The sequence below is a fragment of the Anguilla rostrata genome, chromosome 6 (assembly GCF_018555375.3).
Source record: "Anguilla rostrata isolate EN2019 chromosome 6, ASM1855537v3, whole genome shotgun sequence".
Taxonomy (NCBI): Eukaryota; Metazoa; Chordata; class Actinopteri; order Anguilliformes; family Anguillidae; genus Anguilla; species Anguilla rostrata.
In genome coordinates, this window is record NC_057938.1 from 33,161,295 (window position 1) to 33,184,820 (window position 23,526).

The 23,526-nt window shown below is 46.1% G+C and overlaps 1 protein-coding gene across 1 annotated transcript; it reads right to left on the reverse strand.

Annotated features, from left to right (window-relative positions):
• Positions 1–12,313: 12,313 nt before the first annotated feature.
• On the reverse strand, positions 12,314–15,942 carry LOC135257909 (uncharacterized). The gene is made up of 5 exons (XM_064341124.1): positions 14,753–15,942; positions 14,426–14,601; positions 13,915–14,193; positions 12,844–13,108; positions 12,314–12,453 (listed from the first exon to the last, which is right to left on the reverse strand). Exons 1-5 carry the CDS (start codon positions 15,915–15,917, stop codon positions 12,314–12,316), a joined length of 2,025 nt encoding a protein of 674 aa, XP_064197194.1. The 5' UTR covers positions 15,918–15,942.
• Positions 15,943–23,526: the final 7,584 nt, after the last annotated feature.

Consider the following 23,526-nt stretch of genomic DNA (forward strand, 5'->3'; position numbering starts at 1 on the left):
GGCCGGGAAGAAGATACAGCCTACTTTCTGGGCTCAGTGGACAGTAAACTCACAGGCAGTGAACAATGGACTGTACAGCTAGATATTGGTGATACACCGGCCAGGTTCAAAATAGACATGGGGGCCGATGTGTGTATAATGAGCGAGGGAGCCTTTGACACATTAGAACCAAAGAGAGAACTGTACCAGACTAAGACAGTACTGAGGGGTCCAGATGGCAGCCAGTTAGACTGTGTAGGCCAGTTCCAAGCACACGCTACATATAAGGGGAAAGACTATTCATTTAAGGTCTATGTAGTCAAGGGAGGCACAGTGAGTAACCTACTCAGCCGAGCAGTAGTGGAGGAGATGGGCCTGGTGAAAAGAGTCCATGCAGTCCGGATCTCAGGAGAATTCGGTCTGCTCAAGACACAACCAGTTAAAATAGTGCTCAGGAAAGACGCACAGCCCTACGCCATCCACACAGCACGCAGAGTCCCCATTCCCCTTATGGAGCCAGTTAAGCGAGAGTTAGAAAGAATGGAGGCTAATGACATCATAATGAAGGTGAGCGAGCCAACTGAATGGTGTGCACCAATGGTGCCAGCCCCAAAGAAATCTGGCAACCTACGCATCTGTGTGGACCTCAAGAAATTAAACAAGGCTGTAAAAAGGGAGAGATTCATCCTGCCGACTCCAGATCACCGCAGAACTGGGTGGGTCGACAGTCTTCTCCTCACTGGACGCAGCGGCAGGGTTCTGGCAAATCCCGCTCGTTGAAGCCAGCCAGAAACTGACCAGGTTTATCACTCCTTTTGCCAGATACTGTTTTAAAAGACTCCCTTTCGGTATCAGCAGCGCCCCATGGGAGAGACATGGCAGACCATGACCAGCACTTACAGAAGGTCATGGAGCGGCTGGGTGCCGCAGGACTGAAACTGAACACTGAAAAGTGTAAACTGAGACAGACAAAGCTACACTTCCTGGGCCATGAGATCGACGCAGAGGGCATGCGGCCTGATCCAGCTAAGGTGTCAGCCATCAGGGAGCTTTCTCCACCAGAAGATGCCTCAGAGCTCAAAAGGATTCTGGGCATGGTAAATTACCTGGGGAGGTACATCCCCAGGCTGGCCACAGTGGGACACCCGCTGTACATACTACTGAAAGACAAGTCGGCAAGGACATGGGGTCCAGCGCAGCAGTCTGCGTTCGAACAAATCAAGACGCTACTCACCACCTCACCCACCCTTGCATACTACGACGTCAATAAGCTCACGGCAGTCTCTGCCGACGCAAGCAGCTATGGGGTTGGTGGCGTGTTGTTTCAGCTCCATGGGGAAGACTGGAAACCTGTGGCGTATTGCTCACGCCGCCTGAGTGATGCTGAAACCAGATACGCCCAGATTGAGAAAGAGTGTCTGGCAAGCGTCTGGGTCTGTGAAAGGTTTGAAAAATATCTTTATGGCCTAGAGGGGTTCAAGCTGATCACAGACCATAAACCCCTAGTCCCGCTAATGAACTCAAAAGACCTAGATAACGTCCCCATCCGCTGTCAGCGACTGCTAATGCGGCTAATGAGGTTTAACCCCACAGCGGAGTATGCGCCCGGCAGGACTCTGGTCGTGGCGGACACTTTGTCTAGGAGCCCCTTGAGAGACAATAGTCAGGACACACACACAGACATAGAGTGGTATGTCGCATCAGTCATCAACGGCGTGCCAGCTACAGAGCAGAAGATGGACAGCATCCCCACAGCCACGGCAGCCGATAATAAACTCCAAACCCTAGTCAGGTATATACAGTCAGGATGGCCCGTTTACATAAACAATGTGCATCCATCTGTTAGAGAGTTTTTTGCAGTGAGAGGAGAACTGTCAGTATATGATGGGTTCGTGACTAGAAGCAACAGAATAGTCATTCCAGAGCAGCTGAGGGCCGACATATTAGACCGAATACATGATGGTCATCAGGGCCTGACTAAATGTAGAGAGAGAGCGAACACCTCAGTATGGTGGCCAGGGATAGGATCCCAAATCAAGCACAAAGTTTTAACATGTCAGACATGTCAGGAACAGAGAAAGAGCCAATCCAAAGAGCCGCTTATCTCCACACCCCTTCCAGATAGACCTTGGAAGCGAATCGGGATAGACTTATGTGAGCAGAAGAAGCAGAGCTACTTAGTCATCTCAGATTACTATTCACGCTACATAGAGATACTGCATATGGCTACTACAACCAGTGCTCAGGTAGCCATAAAGCTCAAAGCTACATTTGCTAGATATGGAATAGCAGAGCAGGTAGTTAGTGATAATGGGCCGCAATTCTCTAGTGAGGAATTTAGGGCGTTGGCCCGCGAGCTAGACTTTCAGCACATAACATCTAGCCCGCACAATCCCCAAGGGAATGGGCATGCACAAAGGGCCGTGCAAATAGCAAAGGGAATCTTAAGCCAGAAAGACCCTCTTCTAGCGCTTATGAGCTACAGATTGACTCCGAACATCAGCACAGGTGTGAGCCCTGCAGAACTGTTGATGGGCAGAAGAATCCGCACAACCCTGCCAACCCTCGACAGCAACCTGCGACCCAAGTGGCCAAGCAGGCGGCGTGTCGAGGCCAAGGATACAGCAGAAAAAAGAAAACAGACACACTACTACAATCGACGCCACGGGGTGAGAGATCTGCCAACCCTACGACCGGGGGACCGCGTTCTCACTAAGCTGGACAACCAGAAGTCCTGGCTTACACCTGCAGTGGTGACCAATGAGAGCATCACGCCGCGGTCCTACATCATTGAGACGGAGCAGGGAGCTACGTTCCCCCGTAACAGGCACCACCTCCAGGCGGTGCCTGCTCCGAGATCATCAGTGCCGGATGCCACACTCACACCTGCTTCTGACCAACTGCCGGACACACCACCATGTCCAGAGGCTGGTTTCCCTGCTCAGGCCGGTCCTTCAGCCCAAACCAGGAATACTCCTATAGGAACTGACGGGACAATACGTACCAGATACGGCAGGGCCAGTAAACCAGTTGAGAGACTAAACCTGTAAAGGGGAAATCCACTGTTCATACATTGTTTGGGGTTAGGTTGCCACCGTTCCTGAAATGTAAAAAAAGAGTTCCAGAAACAAGTTGTCAACAAATGTTTATTTACTCGCAGGGGGAAAGGGAAGAATAATTGGAGTAAAAGAAATATATATATATATAGCCTACTGTAATTGGAGTGAAGTTATTAGTTATTATTATACAGTAAGGTAAAATGTTTGCTAAGGTTAACTTGTGGTCTTAGAGTAAATCACACCTACTTGATTATTTGAATGTTAAGCACTGAGCAGTTGCACTGAGGGGAAAGGAATTTAAAGGGGGAGATGTAATGAGATTGTTACGTCAGTTACGACGGTGCCGTAAAGTGTTAGAGTACGAGAGAGATTGAAAAACATGAGGTTGTATGCTGGAGTTTGTTGAAACGCGTTCTGAAGAGCGGACAGAACTTTGTTTCCATAAAGGTAGACTAAAGAAGAGTTTATCACAGTATCCAGGACGAAACCTGCCAAGAGAGCACCACCTGTACAACTACCAGCTGTCACGTGCTAGGAGGCTTGTGGAGTGTGCCTTCAGCATACTCGCCAGCCTGTTCCGTATCTTTCACCGGGTGATGGGCGTTGAACCAGCAACAGCAGAGTTGGTTGTTAAGGCCGCTTGCATTTTGCACAATTTCATGCGGTGGGACCCGACAGAGGACATCCCCAACTCCATCAGCGATGACGGAGCTGGTGAGGGACTGTTGCCTGTCCAGCGCCTTGGGAGCAACAGCTCTTCCAGAGAGGCTTTTTCCATCCGCAGCAAGTTTAAAGAGTATTTCTCCTCCCCTGCTGGTGCAGTCTCCTGGCAGCAGGATGTTGTTTGAGGCACCAAGCAACATAATAGAAACTCTGAGCAACTTGGCGGACCTCTAAATGTTTGTGCATGTTGTCTTTTTTTGGCCTATATGACAATATCTGTTTCACCCTGGCACCAAACGTGTCATGTCAACCAACGTTTATAATAAAACATGAAAAAATTCCAACACAACTGTTTCTTTTTTTGTTGCGCATACAGTTATAAAGGAATTAAAATAATTTGCTGCCTGGTGTAACTTTTGAGGTCGTAGTGGGTGGTGGCAGTGTACTGGAGTGCATTATATTGACAAATAATTTTAGAATTATCACCTTTCTGACAATGTCTGTATTGCATTACATAGCATCAGTCTGTTGAGCTTCCTTTCATATGATGCTATTTCTACCATTTCGCCCATTCCTTTATGTCAGGAGCTTTAACTGATTTCCAGTGTCTTACAATAATCCTAGAAGCTCTGACCAAGCCAACCATTACGACTGAACAGTTAGTATTTAGGTTCTCTCCCCCAACAGACACAAGCTGGGAGTCAGAGGAATTATGAAACCAGACCATTCACTTAGAACTTCTACAACTTTATCACAGAATGTTCTGACCACTGTGCACTCTCATATACAATGCAGAAATGTTCCATTAATTGTTCGGCACTTCCAGCACAAATTATCATTCATTATTTTCATTCTATGTAGTCTTAATGGTGTATGATAGTATCTTTGTAATATTTTGTCTTGTATTTATTTCCCCTTTGCCTCCTTTATAAATTTCCCACACTCTTCCAGATTTTTTACCACCTTCCCCATTCTATTTCTTCTCCTAGATCATGCTGCCAGAGCAGTTTAGTATTGGAACAATTACCGCTTATAGTATTGTTGATATATTTATGAAATTGTGAAGCTGTGTGGCATTCCTGTGGCAACTTAAAATACGTAATAGGATTATTATCAATACTGTTGTCCAAGAGGTCAGACAACTCTATGGTCAACAGTATTGATAGGAACAGAAACACCTGTTTCTGTTCCTATCAATACTGTTGAGTGAGTGTAATAAAAGGATGTATAAACATCCTCTTAAATCAACAGTATGAGCACCTACTGACCAAAGTGTAAGAATAAATGATAAGAAGTGACACCAATATATATTTAAAGTGTTTATTGCACTCAAATGAGTAATGTATCCCCAAACTCAACCTCATACACTAGCCGCTCAATGCAGCACCGTAGCAGTCAGCTTTTTGATGGGGGAAGTCTCCGCAATGTTGCTGCCAGGCTCAGTCCAAAGTGCTCCTCCTCGTCTGCTAAGTGTGTTCATCACCTGGGCCTCAAATTCAGAGAGCTCCATGTGTCCTCTCTTGGGGTGAGAAGGTCGGCTCCTCCCACACAGGGGGTTGCTGGGGCTTTGGAGGTGCACTGGTGTAGCAGGGCAGGGGCTCTGCAGGGGCCGTGAAGGAACAGGTGTAGTAGGGCAGGGGCTCTGCCGGGGCCGTGAAGGGCCAGGTGTAGCAGGGCAGGGGCTCTGCAGGGGCCGTGAAGGGCCAGGTGTGAGCGTGCGGGGGCACTCAAAGGGCATCACGGGTCCTGGTGTGAGCCCGCAGAAGTTCTCCTGAGGCGTGAGCCCGCAGAAGTCCTCCTGAGGTGTCACCGGGCGTATCGCAAGCCTGATGGCTGGGTTGGTGGCTGTGCTGCAGGAGGGCAACTCAGAATCACTCAGTGTGGGGCTCAGCTCTGATGCTGAGAAACTGTCCGTTTCCAAAGAACAGGTGCCATGCCCCATATTGGAAGATGTCGGCCTCTCCTGGACGTAGGGCTCGAGGAAATGAAGCAGTGACATGAACTTCCATGTCCTCTTGCGCTCTGCTGCTGATCCACTTCGCCCCTCCTTCTCAGCGATGCGCCCCTACCTGTACCTGTCTCAGAGATTTCTCCACTTTTTCCTTAGCGTCCTCCTCTACATTACATTACAGGCATTTGGCAGACGCTGTTATCCAGAGCGACGTACAACAAAGTGTATAACCATAACCAGGAACAAGTATGACCAAAACCCTAGAGAGAAGTACCGGTCCAAGTGCAGGGAACAACTGCATAGTTCAACTTGGACCCTGAAGGTTAAACTGATTAACACTAACACAAACGAGAAATACAAGCAGTAGTTAGGACAGGTGCATTAACTAAGTCGCCTACGAAACAGCTACCTAGTTACAACCCTAAGCTTACGGTCATTTAAGAGATTACAGGGAGGTAGGGAGGGATGGGGAGAGGTGCAGCCTGAAGAGGTGAGTCTTCAGTCGTCGCTTGAAATGGGTCAGTGTCTCAGCTGTTCTGACCTCCACGGGGAGGTAATTCCACCATCCTGGGGCAACAAACACAAACAAGACACATAAGCCTACATTAACATCCCTAATCACAAAGTCAGAGTTTAAAAATCAACTTACTTTTGTCATAGGTAGACAAACTACAGATTTTCTAAAACTAATAAATAATAGGGACATGTGGCTTTTAAACTGTTGTGTAAGCGCATAACGTTACACAAAGAAGTCTCCATTGTGTTCCCCATGCTGCTAGCATTTGCTAGCCATGCTGCTAGTGTGCCGGGTCCTATGAGTGATAGTGTCCGCATCGACAGATTTTTTTTTTTTTAAAAGAACGTATTTACTTTCAATAAATAACCAGGATGCGACGCCTATCGTTACGGTGGGTTTTAAACTGGTGCACAAGGCCAAACTGAGTGAATGCAGGTGAAATAACGTTACACAAAGAAGTCTCCATTGTGTTCCCCCATGCTGCTGATTGTAGCACAAGTAGAAATAGTAGAAATACTAACCAGAAATCCCAATTTGAACAGCGACACAACGCCAAGCGACTGCACAGCAATTGACGTCTTTGTATTCCCTCATGGCAGGGTTGTACAGCTCGGGAAAGATCATCACGACGGCGATCAGTCTCTCTTCCATCTTCACAGTTGCTCCTTGCTCGGTAAACAGCGGATTTTGCTACAGGTCATTGTGGGAGTCTTCCGCTCTGATCGCACGTGATTGGCCACCGCAGCATGACGTCGGGTTGCGTTCCGGCAAAAGTTGAATCTGGTTGAACTTTCTTGCCACAGGCCACTGCGTTTTTTTTCAGCACCCCTTGCGGTCCCAACTGCCGCAGCCTAAACGCACTACCCCCATTCAAATTAATTGGAAGACTTCCGTTTTTGCCGCATTGCCTGATCTGGTGTGAATCCAGCCTTAAGGTAGGGCCCTATAGTTTTTGTGATAACAGAATCACGGATGGAATCGCGGAATTGAGAATTTAAAAAAGCTATAACACAGATTCCATAGGGCCCTACATTAAGTCAATGCTAAAAGCTGACTGGAGATTTTAAACTATGACTACGTAATGTGAATGTTGTTATAAATAAGTCATTTATTCAACACACATTTAAAAAATCAACAACTGTTTACAGCATAGCAGAGTCTTACAAAGAATCTGACAACAATGTACAGTCTTGGAATGCTGTGTTTTCAACAACAACAAAAGAAATTAAAGAAAATAAATAATATCAAAGTTTTTGCACTACAAAAAACTTGTATTCAAGTCCTGATTGGCTACTGAATCTTACAACAAGCCTTGGAACGCTGGGCACATTTAAACATTTAAAAAACGGTCTAAGGTTTTTTGGCTTTTACCTTTCCTCCTTGACATTATCCCTTAATGTCACAAAGGAAGTATCTGGGTTATTTACTGTTTGGCTAGCTAGCTAAGTTAGCTAAATGACCACGTTGTCATAAAATTTTTCCTGACCGTGAAAACTGCCTGACTTGTTTACATTTTGGACAGATGTGGCTCCTGAGTAAATCTATCGTTGTTTCCGTCGCAGCACTTTCGACACAAGCAATAGCCTATCGAAAATATCCTGAAATTTCTTCTTACCGTGAACAGACCTGCAAACTCAACAGGGGTGAAAAAGGTGACAAAGATGCAAACCCCCTAGGGTGGTCCGGGGGTATGCCCCGCCAGGAAGAAATTTTTTAAAGTATCAGCTTTAAAATGTGGATTTACAGTAGAGTTTAGCATGAGGATATAGGGAAAAACTCACCCTAGAATTAATGTAATCTTACTGCTAATGTCTCCCCCTTACATTACAAAAGTAATGTAAGGGGGACATCAGTTCAGGGCACTTAAAAAAAAAAAAAATTAAGTCAAGGGAGTGCAGAGCCGGGTCCAACATTGTATTAAAATGCATTGCATCCACTTTATGATAAAGTTGATCAAGCAAAACAAAAACACAATAAGCACAACAACTGACAAATCAAATGGAAAACACAGCTTATGTTATATTTTGGTAGAGAGAGAGAGAGAAAGAGAGAGAGTTTTTATAGTGGCAATATGGTGTGGCAAGGTGTGTTCTATTACACACATTATTTAACTGACTAGTACTGATAGTTTAACTTAAGGCACAGTGATGGCTGCTGAGCTGAAAATCGAGGAGGCAGAAAACTTCCCCTGATTATTAGTCTTGATGTTCAATCATTTTCCTTGATTAACAAGTCTGCCCACGATCTGAATAATTCAATTGTAGATAAACACAGTTTCCTTCGTCATTCCATGCTATGAAGATCAAATAAATTCAAAATAAATTATAAACTGAAAAATGGCATCTAACCTGTGCTCGTTCAAATAACAAAATCTGCGTATTCCAGATCTTTGCCATGAACATTTTCGGAGTGTGTACGTTATCCAGTTTTTAATATGCTAATGTCGATTGAAATGTGCACAATTTTGCGATGCAAATAGAATGTTTTTCTCGTCTAAACTAATTGAGGAGAACTGTCTCTATCATATTTAGTAATATGTCATTTCTAATCAAGTACAATCATTAAAAACAAGTTGACACCAATAATAACGTTGATCAGTTTAAGGGATTTTCTGCCTGCTCATTTTTCAGCTCAGCACCCGTCACTAGGGCACCCAGTGGTTTTCTTTCACTTTAAAAACAAGACCAGGTATAAAAACAAGACAAAAGCCGCGTTTCCACCAAAAGTACCCGGAACTTTTAGTCCCAGGAACTACTTTTCAAGGAACTAAAATGTTCCTTCAGCCCATGGTTGTCTGTGTTTCCACCGCGGTCTAAAGTCCCGCGAAGATTAGGCAAATTAGCCCACTGACGTATGAAAAAGCGACGTTGTCGTCGGTCCATCTGTCTTATGATTTCTTCTGTAACCCCATACTACCACCGAAGTAGCCTACATTATTTTCTAATAATCGGGACAGCCCGGAGGGGTTTATTCCACTTACATACAACGGGTTACCAACAATGACTGTATATGGTTACTTTTGTATTTATTGATTTTTATCGATTTAATCACCCGGAATTGAAATATTCTTCTGCAGCCGTTTGGGCATATTTTACCGTTGTCAAGCAAAACTGTCGTTGGTAGTTGAACTTGGACCGTTGTTATGCAACAAATAGGATATAACACGCCAATAGTCAGATTGTAACTGTTTTATATATCCTCTCAAACACATTCATTATGTTTTTATGCGAACATTCACTTTCATGTCTTGACATCCGAGGCGACAGAATGCATTCACATTTCCAATATAACTGGCAACAACAGCAGAAAACATCCACACGTTGTAAACAATTTGCTGTTTGATTACTTTCTCATCGTCAATTCCATATAGGCTAATCGCAAAATGACAAGAATAGAACGAAACCTCGGACTTGCGTGAAAATTTAAATTAGCAGTGGTACAGCCACCGTTTGCTTTCCTTCGAAGTTACTGCTAGCCGAGCAGCGAAGTGTGCCCTCCAGATGCGAACCATGCACCATAAATGAGTCCATAGTCTTCCTGGTCTTTTTGTGGAATTGAAGAATAGCAGAGTAAAATTATGGCAGTCTGAAAAAGCTAAAGGGACAATTACTAGATTAATGTTATTTTACCCTGACAAAAAGTGCGGATGGTGATTTCCAGTTTGCTTTTACTGTATCACCAATGTGAATTACGCAGAACTACCGCATACCTCACATAACTGTATCAAACGTTTTGAGTCAATTACAACAGGCTAACAAAGAAAATCCAGAAGAAAATATTCAGCAACCAAATTAATCCGTTTGAATGTTTTGGTACGTAATATGCTGTCCCAGCACGAATGCTTAGCATTTTATAAAAGGAATACTAAAGCAAGAAAAGAACAGAAGAGCACACGTTATAATTCCAAGACGTTGGCAGGCTATAACCAAAAGTAGGCTACTGCGCCGCATAACATACAAGTTTGATTTGAAGTTATTATGAAAATAAATGGGTTTGCGGCTGAAGATTTTTAAACATGGCGGTTGAAATAAAACAAATAACACTGCAAGTAGTCGACCAATCAGAAATTGTCAGCGCTTGCGCCCCACCCCAAAGGTTCTGGTACTTTTGGAAAGTACTACCCCCAGAGCAGGAACTTTTTCGGGGGTAAAATAAAGCCCCCGGAACAAAATTTAGACCCTAGTTCCTGCGGTGGAAACGCACTGAGTTCCTCAAAAGGTTCCTAGTTCCGGGGTAAAGTTCCTGCGGTGGAAACGTGGCTATAGTATATGGTTTTGAGGACTGCCCTGCTATTGCGGTCCAGCCAAAAATAACTAGCACTTTGCTGTAAGCGGCGGGTACAGACAATTTGACAATTAGGACGTTGGCTCTTCTCCATTGCTCTTAATGGTCTACAAAAAAAATACAAATAATTTGAAATCCACGCCTGCAAATCCATTATTAAAATACTTGGTAGATTTGTTAATCACCGCTGATGGCGTTAATTTGTACTTGTTTAACGTGACTTTGGAAAGGTTGGCTAGCGTTGTCGTAAAATTTAGTGTTAACACATTACTACGGTTGCGGGTCAGGCACTCTTCACGGTAAGAAGAAATTTTAGGATAGCGCTTCCAATATTGCTTGTGTCGAAATTGCTGCGACAGAAATAGCGATAGATTTACCCACGAGCCACATCTGTCCAAAATGTAAACAAGTAAGGCAGTCTTCACGGTCGGGGAAAATTTTATGACAGCGTCACCCAGTGAGTGAACACCACAAACGGCGGTGGTGTAACAGTTATTGGCTCATTACCAACTGATTGTGGCGAAAACCTGCGGTGAAAACTTGCTAGGTTAAAAGCAGAAAAGCGACTAGTTTGCAGGTATGTGTGAAGAGTGCCTGACCCTTAACCATAGCATTTTTTCCCAAAGATGGTATTTCTAGATATAGCCTAATTTTGCCGCTGTGTTAACACATTTCTACGTTTGCCGGTCAGGCACTCTTCACCGTAAGAGGAAATTTTAGGATTTTCAGATTTTTTTTGTGTCGAAAATGCTGCAACGGAAACAACGATAGATTTACTCAGGAGCCACATCTGGCCAAAATGTAAACAAGTCCGGCAGTTTTCACAGTCGGGACAAAAATTATGACAACGTTGTCATGCACATCAGTGTCATCAAGCTAACGTTATTAATAAACAAGTGAAGTCATTATTTCGATGGCGATTAATAAGCCATGTAATGTTACAATGTATCGAACATTACATGCATGCTACTAGTTTAACGTTACCTACACACTGCTTAAGTTAATATAAAAAGAATGTATGCCTACTTACCAACGAGATTAAGTGATAACGCTGAAGTTTGCAACGAGGTTAGTTAGTCTACTAAATAAGAAATGGTGGCTTGCTAGGTAACGTTAGCTTGTGATAGTTGGAAGCGTCAAGTGTTGACCGTCACTCTACGCACAATGAGGGTAAAGAACACTGATCTCAGACCTGCTGTTTTCCTATAGTGCATTCACGTTTTAACCAACAGATGTCGCTGGTGAGCTTTCCAACCGAGCCGCCCCACTGTAACTGTAGTTTAAAAAACATCTTTAAAATATTTTTTTTTAAATTCCCCGATGCTTAGGCCCGGCAGGGGGTCAACTTAGGCCTGGCGGGCCGCCGGACTTGCAATACACTGGCGGAAACCGTGGAAGAGTATATTCATATATGGCCTTCGGAGTGGGACAACCATTTTCCTCCAGTCCTGCAGCAGTATCCTAATTAATATACAACTTTTCCAATACTATAATTGTCTCCTCCCAACCTATTCCTGTATCAACCCACACTCTCAGACTGTATACAACATTACAATACAATGACAAAAATGTTCAACATTACAACATAATGACAAAAATAATAGCTGTGAGGCCATCCCAGATCCAACTGCAGCCTGCAGGTTTGGTGCACATTCCTGTACTGTGGAAATGTGTGTCTAAATGGAGACACGCAGAGAGAGATAGCCCCCAGGGGCTAGAAGGGTAGATGGGGATTATTGTGCCCCATGTTGGGTCTCACCCTTGTATTTTCTTAACTATTTAATGCGGAACCACACCGGAGTTATGGACACTGGAAGTAGCTGATGGAATCGTGAATGTGTGGTCCAGACCAAATTTGGATCAAATGTCTCTGATTTGGATAGGCTGATTTGTTTTCAGCAGGACCTGATCTCCAGATTCAACCAGCCATGTTTCCTCTTTGTCCTCAGCCAGGTCAGGTCCAGTTTTGTAATCCTGTGAAACAGGCTTAGGATAAAAGTCTGCAATATTCAACAAAACGGTCAGCCATACATGTTATTCACTGTTACTCATACACAAATCAGCAGGAGTCCTCATGGTTCGACCTGTAAGAATTTCAAAGGGTGAAAGTGAATGTTAATGTTTCCTTGTTTTCCTTGTTGCACCAAGGCATCTATTTTGGGGTACAAAAGTGGATAAGTAGGGGGAGATTGGATACACATCTGTTTCTTTAGCCACTTTTCCACTGTAGGGCCGAACCATTACCAGGGCCACTCCGTGCCATTCCGCGCTGCTCAGTACTCTTGGGAACAGTTACCGTATGTTATGAACCGGTCTCGGACTGGACCCAAATGCAGGACTCAGAGACAGCAGTAGGTGGAATACAAAAAGGGGTTTATTTGAGTACAGACAGAGCGCGGTAGGAACCAGGGCAGACTTGGGACAGGAACCGTGAGGGTAGGTGCAGAGGTCCGGGATCCGGCTTGGCGTGGCTCTGAACAGGCTGTGGCAGGAACCCAGGCAGGCTTGGAGCAGGGCTGTGAGGTTTTGTGGGGAGATCTGGAATCCGGCTTGGCGCTGAACGGAATACCTCCGGTGTCGGTGGGGGAGCTGGGCTGGAGACTGGGAGGCCGGCGAAGGACGGGCTGGATCGGGAGGTTGGAACTGGGGAGGTAACTGGGGAGAACACGGAACAAGACGCAACGCAGACAACACGTAGGCACAACAGACAGGGGAACACTGAACAAGGTACATGAACAAACAATCTGTGGCCAAGGAAACAGTGCGAGGTGAGGAAACCGAGGAAGGTGCAGAGAAAACGGGGTATAGAAATTAGTGCTAGGCTAGGGTTTAAACGCGATAGCAAGGTGTGACGCTGGGCAACAAATCAACGATCTGGCAAAGACAGAAACCAAAAGTGTGGCTTTATAGTCTGGTGCTGATTGGAATTAATCAGGGAGGGTGTGAGGAATGCGACCTGAACGAGTGTGAAAATTGCTGAGGGCTGGAAGTGATTAGGGAGTGCATGGGGAAAGACCACGCCCACCCTGTGGGGAAAAGCAAAGACATGGTGAGGAACAAAGCACACGGAACAGAAATAACCGGAACACAAGGGAAACCATATGACAACCGAAACACGGGGGCATGACAGTACCCCCCCCCCTCAACGGACGCCTCCTGGCGGCCCACGAGGCTTGTCAGGGTGGGCACGATGGAAGTCCCGAATGAGGGAGGGATCAAGGATAAGACGAGGGGAGATCCAGCTCCGTTCCTCCGGACCGTAGCCTTTCCAGTCCACCAGATACTGGTAGCCTCGGCCCCTGCGGCGCACATCCAGTAGCCGTTGCACTAGGCAGGGTGGCCATCGATAACTCGGGGGGGTGGGGGGGGACCGCTGGGGGGCACAGACTGCTGCTGGACACTGGCTTCAGATGGGAGACATGGAAGGTGTTGTGGATCTTTAGGGATGGTGGTAGTCTCACCTGGACAGCGGAAGGGTTGATGATGCGTGCGATCTTGAAGGGTCCTATGTAGCAGGGCTGGAGTTTCTTGGATTCCACCTGCAGTGGGATGTCCCGGGTAGAGAGCCAGACCTCCTGACCTGGTTGGTAGTCCGGAGCGGGGGTCCGGTGACGGTCCGCCAAGCGTTGGTTACGCAGCGTGGGCGTTCTTCCAGACCTTGTGGCATCTGAGGATGTGGGCTTGGACGGACGGAACAGCAACCTCCTCCTCCTGGGCCAGGAAGAGTGGTGGCTGGTAACCTAGGGAGACCTCGAAAGGGGATAGGCTGGTAGCAGAACAGGTGAGTGAATTGTGGGCATATTCTACCCACGGTAAAAACTTGCTCCAAGAGGAAGGGTTGCGGCTGGTCATGCATCGCAGGGCCTTTCCCAGGTCTTAATTTGCCCTCTCGGTTTGCCCATTCATCTGGGGATGGTACCCGGAAGACAGGCTCACCGACGCCCCCAAGGCCTAGCAGAAGGCCCTCCAGACCTGGGATGTAAACTGAGGGCCCCGGTCTGAGACTATGTCTGCAGGGATCCCGTGGAGGCGCACTACCTGTGCCACCAGCAGGTCTGCAGTTTCACGGGCTGTGGGAAGCTTGGGGAGCGGCACGAAGTGAACTGCTTTCGAAAAGCGGTCCACAATCGTGAGGATGACCGTGTTACCTTCTGAGGGGGGGAGACCGGTCACAAAATCCACCCCAATGTGACTCCACGGACGGCCTGGGACAGGCAGGGGACGGAGAAGGCCGGCCGGCGCTTGGTGGGAAGACTTGCTGCGGGCGCAGTCGGTGCAGGCAAGGATTAAGGCCCGGGCATCCGCTTCCATGGATTCCCACCAGAAGCTTCGCTTTAGGAGGGATAGGGTGCGCCGGATGACAGGTGAGGCGTGTGGAGTGTGCCCATTGCAAGACCTGAGAATGAACAGACTTGGGTACAAATATAGCACTGTTAGGGTCAGGACGTGGATCTGGCTGGTCCTGCTGAGCCCTCTTAATTGCCTCCTCGATTTCCCATGTGACCGCTGCGACCACACACGCTGAGGGCAGGATGGGTTCAGGTTCAGCCGGACGTCCCCCCTTGGAGAACTGCCGGGACAGGGCGTCTGGCTTGGTGTTCTTAGACTCAGGACGATACGAGATGGTGAAGTTAAAACGCCCAAAGAAAAGAGCCCAACGAGCTTGGCGGGAGTTTACCCTCTTGGCCGACTGAAGGTAGGGCAGGTTCTTGTGGTCGGTCCAGACCAGGAAGGGTTGTTCGGTTCCCTCGAACCAGTGCCGCCATTCTTCGAGTGCCATCTTGATTGCCAATAGTTCACGGTCCCCAGCATCATAATTGCGTTCCGCCGGCGAGAATTTCCTGGAGAAGAAGGCACAGGGATGCAGTTTGTTGTCAGATACTGACCTTTGGGAGAGGACGGCCCCCCCACCAGTTTCAGAAGCGTCCACTTCAACCACGAACTGGCGGACGGGATCTGGGTGGATTAAAATAGGGGCTGATGAAAAGCGCCTCTTGAGGTCGGTGAAGGCGGTGTCAGCTTCGGGGGTCCAGGCAAAGGCAACTGAGGACGAGGTAAGGTGGGTGAGGGGAGCGACCACACGACTGTAGTCCCGGATGAATCGCCGATAAAAATTTGCAAAACCCAGAAAACGCTGGAGATGTTTAAGGGTTGTTGGTGTGGGCCACTCAATTACCACCTTGACCTTCTCTGGGTCCATCCTCACTTGCCCCTCCTCTATGATGAACCCTAAGAATCTTACTGAGGACACATGGAATTCACATTTCTCCACTTTGACAAAGAGCTTGTTCTCCAGCAGCTGCTGGAGAACTTTTCTTACATGACTCACATGATCCTGAGGGTTCTGGGAGAAGATCAAGATGTCATCTAGGTAGACGACGACAGAGCGGTTGAGTAGAACACGGAGAACGTCGTTGACCAAGGCCTGGAAGACTGCAGGGGCATTCATGAGGCCGAAGGGCATTACCTTATACTCAAAGTCTCCCAGAGGCGTGTTTACTGAACACCTCCCCCAGGTCGTGGTAGACCGAGGGAACAGAAGTCAGGTCAGGAGGCTCTGGAACAGGTGGGGGAACAGGGACCTCTGTGGGTGCAAGAGCAGACTTGAGACAAGAGGAGTGGCAACCAATACTCCAGCCTAGCAACTTGCTATTGGTCCAGTCTATTTGTGGGTTATGGAGCTTTAGCCAGGGTAGACCGAGAACGATCGGATTGTTGGGGGATGGCATGACGTGGAATTCGATGGTCTCATGGTGGTTGCCTGAAGTTATGAGGTGGAGGGGTTCAGTGACGCGAGTTACCTTAAAGAGGGCACTTCCATCCAAGGCAAGGGGACCTCGAGTGGACGGGTAGAGACCCCCATACTAAGGCGATGTCCAGGAAGTTTGCACCTGCGCCGGAGTCCACTAACGCTCTGAGTGGGTGGCCCCCCTGACCCTTCTGCAGAGTGGCATCAAGCTGAAGGCAGGAGGAAGTAGAGGGTGAGGTGGTGATACGGCTCGTCAGGACCCCCACGCTTACTGGCGAGCCCGATCTTTTGGCCGAAGGGGACAGGAAGCCCGGCGGTGACCAGCCTGACCACAATAGAAGCAGAGGCCCTCCCTCTCTCTCCGGGAGCGTTCGTCGGGCGTAACATGGGCTCTCCCTACTTCCATGGGTTCTTCGGTGTCGGGGCTTGGGCTTGGAGACCTGGGGGGTGCACTGGGACTGGAGGCTGGACGCCGGCTCGGCCCTGGGAATGGTTGGCCAAGGGTGGAATGACGAGCCCTCTCCCTGCGGCGCTCACGTAGGCGGTTGTCCAGCCGGGAGGCTAGTTTTACCAGGGCGTCAAGGCTTGTGGTGTCATCCCGGACTGCAAGTTCGTCCTTGATGTTCTCATTGAGACCGTTGTAGAAGATGGACTGGAGGGCAGAGTCATTATGCTCCGTTTCTGCCGCCAGGGTTCGGAACTCCACCCCAAACTCACTCACACTGCGGTATCCTTGCCGCAGGGATAGGAGGCGCTGTTGAGCCTCCCTGCCGCACACCGGGTGGTCGAACACCTTCCTGAACTCAGAAATAAAAACAGAGAAGGCAACGTTAACGGGCGAAGCCGTTCCCCAGAGAGCCGATGCCCAGGCCAAAGCGGATCCCGTAAGAAGGCTCCTGATGTATGCAATCTGGGCCCGATCATCTTGGTAGGTCAGGGGCTGTAAAGAAAAAACCTGGTCGCATTGCATCAGGAAGGCCTTACACTTTCCTAAGGCTCCCGCGTAGCGCTCTGGGGCAGGTATGTGAGGTTCCCTCACATGGAAGACAGGGCAGGCGGTTCAGGAACTGGAGGAGTTGGAGGGGCTGGAGGAGTGAAATGCGCCGTTAGCTGTGATAGCCGATCCCCCATAGTACTCACGCTGTGCACCAGGAGCTGTAGCTGTTCCGAGAGGTCCCGGAGGGACTGGTCATGTTGTCCCACAAGAGCCCCCTGCCTGGAAAGGTCCGCTCTCAGCTGCTCAGGGTCCGCTGGATCCATCTGTGACCAGATCGTTCTGTTATGAACCGGTCTCGGACTGGACCCAAATGCAGGACTCAGAGACAGCAGTAGATGGAATACAAAAAGGGGTTTATTTGAGTACAGACAGAGGGCGGTAGGAACCAGGGCAGACTTGGGACAGGAACCGTGAGGGTAGGTGCAGAGGTCCGGGATCCGGCTTGGCGTGGCGCTGAACAGGCTGTGGCAGGAACCCAGGCAGGCTTGGAGCAGGGCTGTGAGGTTTTGTGGGGAGATCCGGAATCCGGCTTGGCGCTGAACGGAATACCTCCGGTGTCGGTGGCGGAGCTGGGCTGGAGACTGGGAGGCCGGCGAAGGACGGGCTGGATCGGGAGGTTGGAGCTGGGGAGGTAACTGGGGAGAACAGGGGAACACGGAACAAGACGCAATGCAGACAACACGTAGGCACGACAGACAGGGGAACACTGAACAAGGTACATGAACGAACAATCTGTGGCCAAGGAAACAGTGCGAGGTGAGGAAACCGAGAAAGGTGCAGAGAAAACGGGGTATAGAAATTAGTGCTAGGCTAGGGTTTAAACGCGATAGCAAGGTGTGACGCTGGGCAACAAATCAACGATCTGGTAAAGACAGAAACCAAAAGTGTGGCTTTATAGTCTGGTGCTGATTGGAATTAATCAGGGAGGGTGTGAGGAATGCGACCTGAACGAGTGTGAAAATTGCTGAGGGCTGGAAGTGATTAGGGAGTGCATGGGGAAAGATCAGGCCCACCCTGTGGGGAAAAGCAAAGACATGGTGAGGTTCAAAGCACACGGAACAGAAATAACCAGAACACAAGGGAAACCATATGACAACCGAAACACGGGGGCATGACACCGTATCTGTTTCCACCGTCGGGCTGCTAAAACCAGGACTAGGAAGTATCTAGTGAGGACAGCTAGGTCTATCAGCAAATATACGGCTTAGCTATGCCCAGAAGTCCTCAATAATAATAGTATTTTCCAAGAAATTACGAAAAATCGTTAACATCGTTAACAATCATTAGGTGCAGCGTCTTAATGCTTAAGTGAATGCGATGATTATTCCAAAAGCAAAATTAGACATGTTTTTACACGTCACTGTAGCTCTGGCTTCTCATTCTTTATCTATCTATCTGTCTGTATGTCTTCTCCATAGTTTCTTGTGAGTAACACACATTCTTCTGTGCTTTTTAGGGGTCCAAGCAGTGAAGCTGGTGGAACCCTATTGTATCTGTTACTTAGGGGTCCAAGCAGCGAAGCTGGTGGAACCCTATTGTATCTGTTACGATTATTATTATTATTATTTATTTATTTATTTTTCTCCGCTAAAAGTGTCTGAGGTTCAGCAACCATAGGTCCTAGAGCAACCAAATTTGGTAGGTGGGTTCCTATACTACAAATCACCTATGTCGGCCAGATGGTGGCGCTATGACAAAGGGTCATACGTAAAAGGCCATAACTCCCACACCATAAGTCAGATCAACACAAAACTTCACCGACCTATGCATCTGAACGTCCTCTACAACTTTGCCATTGGGTCCACCTATGTCCGCCATATTGTTTGCCCACCATTTTGGCTTTTTAGTTGCGGCATGGAAGCTTTCTCCGCTAAAAGTATCTGAGGCTCAGCAACCATATGTTGTAGACCAACCAAATTTGTTAGGTGGCTTCCTATGGCCCCCCACTACTCAGGCACTACAAATCACCTATGTCGGCCAGATGATGACGCTATAACAAAGGGTCATGTTTAAAAAGTCATAACTCCCACACCATAAGTCAGATCAACACAAAACTTCATTGACCGATGCATCTGAATGTGCTCTACAACTTTACCATTGGGACCTATATCCGCCATATTGTTTGCCCGCCATTTGGACTTTTTTATTAGTTGCAGTGTGGAAGAGCTGTAGCTCCACATCTAAAGTGTTACGACATCTAGTAAACTCCTTTACGGCAAGCGGCTAGAAGACATCCATGGCGACGCAACTAAGTTATCTGACACTGTCAGGTCTAGTTTTTATCAGTGAGGGGAGGGTCTGAACTTTATAATGGACAATATTATCTATCTGGGTATTCATAAAAATATTCTTTCACCAGTCAAAAATCATATTCTGTCATAGCAACAAAATAAACCCGACAATAGCCCTAAGATATGCCAATACGGCAGTGAAAACGCTGCTCACTGAGTAACTAAATAAACAAGACAACGATTTAAAATATGATACCATTCTACAGTCAATAGCTGGGACTAAATATTGAATAAATATACAACCTTACCATTGGTTTTATGCATAGAGGTGTCCCTTTTGAGACTGAGTGGTCATATATTGTCTTGGACAATCCCTTTGTGAAATATACGCACAATTGTGATGCCTGGGTTGGCTACCTTCAAAAATAGCTGTGCGTAATACCACACCTGTTGTTTACAGCGTTGTTGCCCTTTTTAGTACAGCCTGGCTTGATTGACAGTTAATTTATTCAATACTTGAGAGTATAAGCTTTCTAACAATGTATAACATGTCTGATTTTGCTTTTGGAATAGCATTTTATCGGTCAGCTTAACCGAAAATTTTCTTATCATCGTATTCACTTACACATTCACTCTGGGGTAGCAGTAAAAGACGCTGCACCTAACAAAACGTTGTCACCGATTTTTCATAATTTCTTGGAAAATATTATTATTATTGAGGACTTCTGGGTATAGCTAAGCCATGTGTTTGCTGATAGACCTATCTGACATTTTTCTGGAGTAAAACAGAAGCGGGACTGTATCATTAATGTCTCTGTCTCTATCTACTGAACACAGATAAAATTTCATCATTGCTATGTAAGTATTACTGCTCAAAATATTTCGGTTCGTTCCGTTGCTACCATAATAACAAACTTTTTTGTTTCTACAGCTGCTTCTTGCTGCAATTACTAATATTGAATATAAACAAAAGACACAATTTATGCTGTAGTCTGCCAATGTCCAAATAAATAATATGGTACTCTGCGGGCAGCACGCAGGTAGCAAGGATGGCGAGTTGATATTTCGTTTTTGTTTCGTTTTTTTCAATGTTGTATTTATTATTTGAAATATTTATTCTATCTGTCTCTGAGGCGCTCTGAAATGTGCATTCTCTGCTAAGCTGAGCAATAGATTAGAATGTGTCTGCCGTAGTGTTGCACGGTATACCGAAACTTCAGCACTTTTTCGGTACTTTAAAAAGAAACGGTTCGGTATTAGAATTCTCTGACGTTCGGTACTTTTAGGTTTATGTAAAAGCCAGGGAAATGTGTCTCCTGCATTACTGATTGAGAGGATGAAAGGTGTAATTTGTCAGAATCTTCGCTAGATGGCAGTAGCAACTATGGTAGCCAAATCAGGTGACGTGCGCTTCTGCATTCCTCCTCGTTGATATAGCACAAGCTTCGACTCAGTACACTTCAGTAGCAATAGGTGTTCTAATTTGGAAATATTTTATTGTAGGAAGATGCTGTATTGTTATTAAAATATGCTGTTTTTAGATCTATTTAAAAGTGAAAGACCTGTTTAAAGATTATTTAGTTTAATTTTTGAAATATATTTAATATATTTTTCTATTGTTTAGTGTTGTAACACTATAGGCCTATGCTCATTAATATGTTGAACAGGCTTCAACTTAAAGGTTGTTAATACACCAGGTTGTTAATAAACTGTGAATTCAAAAATGAGGTCAACCCTTGTGGACATTACGTTTCAGATCTATTAAGGTAATTTCAGTATCATTAGGTACCGAGTATCGAATCAGTATCGTTTAAGTTTCAAGTATCATTTCAGTATCGAGTATTGTGATACTAAACCTGGTATCGGTATCAAAGTCAAAATTTGGTATCGTGACAACACTAGTCTGACGCCTTTTTTAGTTGCGGCGTGGAAGCACTGCAGCTCTACATAAATGCCGGGCCAGCTAAGTGTGGCAAGCGGCCAGGACACATCCATGGCGACGCAACCAAGTCATCCGGCAGGGTCTCTTAGCACATAATTGGCCATAAGTCATCAATATTTTATTCAATCATCATGATATTCAGTAGATATGTTGGTTGAAGGTGTATGATCATGAGGACAAAACCATTTAAAAATTGCTCCATAGGGGGCGCAATAGTGCCAATGCTTGGACCCCTCCCAACGCCACTTGCGGCTTTAATTAAATATGCAGTCTTCCACAACGCAACTGCCTGTGGATGACCAGGATGGTTTGATTGCCCCCGTGGCTGTCTGTCTGGTAAGTTTCATATTCTCTAATAAGTATACTATAATGTGGGACCATGGAACAGTGCATAAAAATAAACCTCTGAAATTAGGAATCTGAGATAAATGGGAAGATTAACAATCAAATTATTTTAATTGACCTCAGAACCACAATACTGATATTTCAAAACAAGCCCTGGTAATATGACCCAATGTGGTACTTATTTATGTTCTTAGGAGATTCCACAAGCTATCAGGGATAGCTGCAACAGGGTTACAGCAGCAAAATACACCAATGATCTCATGCATGGCCTGTACACCACGGAATATATGGCAGCTCACAGCATGACTGGGCTTGGGTCATCAAGCAAGGGGGAGACACAACTATCACTCCCTTCTGAAGACGTTCAAAAGATTGTAAGTATTTCTTCTTCAGTGGCAGTCAGTTATGTGCATTCTGTTAAGGGTGATACATGCCGGCCACACTGTGTAGTGTTCTGTCATTTCATAACTGTAGCAAACACTAAATGAGCCATACAGACTTAAGAAATAGTTAAGATGAGCAGGTATTTTGTATAGCGAGTGTGGGTATATGTTGCCCTTAACTCTTTCTCTCTCAATAGTTTGTTTGTCTGTCAGTCTGTCTGTCTCTGTATAAGTCTGTCTACCTGTGTCTATGTCTCTACCTATCTGTGTCTGTCTGTCTGTCTGTCTACGTATCTATCTGTAACTTGTCTGTTTATTTGTTAATTCTCCTTCTTTTCTCTCTTTAGGTGAAGTTAAATCTGTTTTCCCAGACAAAACCGACGCTGAAATAAAGGCATTCATTCATCAGAAGTTGTCTAATTCGGCCAAGATTATGAAAAGAAAATCCTGCTAAAGCACCAACATTTAATACTCCACTGATTTACCCCTTAAACAAAAATTTTGGTTTTTTGTTAGTACAGTTGAACGCAGCACACAACATTTTTGGACCTTGGACATTTAAATGGTGAGATCGTATGTGGCTAGCTAATCGGAATAAAATGTCACAGCATCACACCTGCCGCTGAAGCACACTGCCTGGCTGCGAGGATGGGGAAATCCTTATATGGTCATACGGTAGTAGGACAGGCCACATTGCACGCACTGAAATTAACCCAAATTTGGGATTTTTGGCAGAATTATTTTAAAAATCAGACCCAGGGGAGACATTACAAGGGATGGGATTAACTAGTTATACCATCATTTCTTGTGTAAAAAATTTATTTACTTTATTTTTCCTCAGAAAAATTGGCCTCTTTTCAGGCTTTCCCCATTGACTTAACATTGGGTGTGCGGGGTTTCAAGTTCTTTTTGCAACCAGGCGTTGCAGTTCATGCAGTAGCCACTGGGGTAAAAGGCTTTACTAATAGAGGCGAGTTGGTAGGGTTAAGTCCTTAGGGGAGGGCGTGGCCAGGTCTGATTGGGTATCATGTTTATGGTATGTTTATGTTTGTTTATGAATGGGTTATTGTGTGTGTGGAATAAGTGTCAGCTGTATTGGAGGAGGTATTAAGGGTACCCTTATGTTCATTCATTCATTCATTCATCACCCTAATGCAATAAATAGCTATTGGTCATGCCAGTGCATCAGTGATTGGCACCTCATCTTATCCTGTTAAACCCATCCTCCATTGTCAGGAGTCTGTGTTCAGTGTGTGTAGGTGTCCTTGTGTGATTGGCGCTGGTTAGTTTAAATGTGGGTTTGTTTGATGTTGTAGGGAGAGTGGCTGGTTGTCTCTTGCGAGGGCCAGTTGCTACCGGTTTTAATGCATCGCATCTTTTTCCTAATAAAGTGAACAAAAATTTCATTCAGTCTCCCTGTGAATTT

Excerpts from the sequence above, each read along its gene's own strand:
- LOC135257909 (XM_064341124.1), bottom strand. The coding sequence starts at position 15,917 with ATGCCCTTCGGCCTCATGAATGCCCCTGCAGTCTTCCAGGCCTTGGTC. Across the intron at positions 14,602-14,752 it reads GGGAATCCATGGAAGCGGAT|GTAACACGGTCATCCTCACG; the intron begins GCCCGGGCCTTA and ends CCCCCTCAGAAG. Across the intron at positions 13,109-13,914 it reads TCAACCCTTCCGCTGTCCAG|TTACCTCCCCAGTTCCAACC; the intron begins GTGAGACTACCA and ends TGTTCTCCCCAG.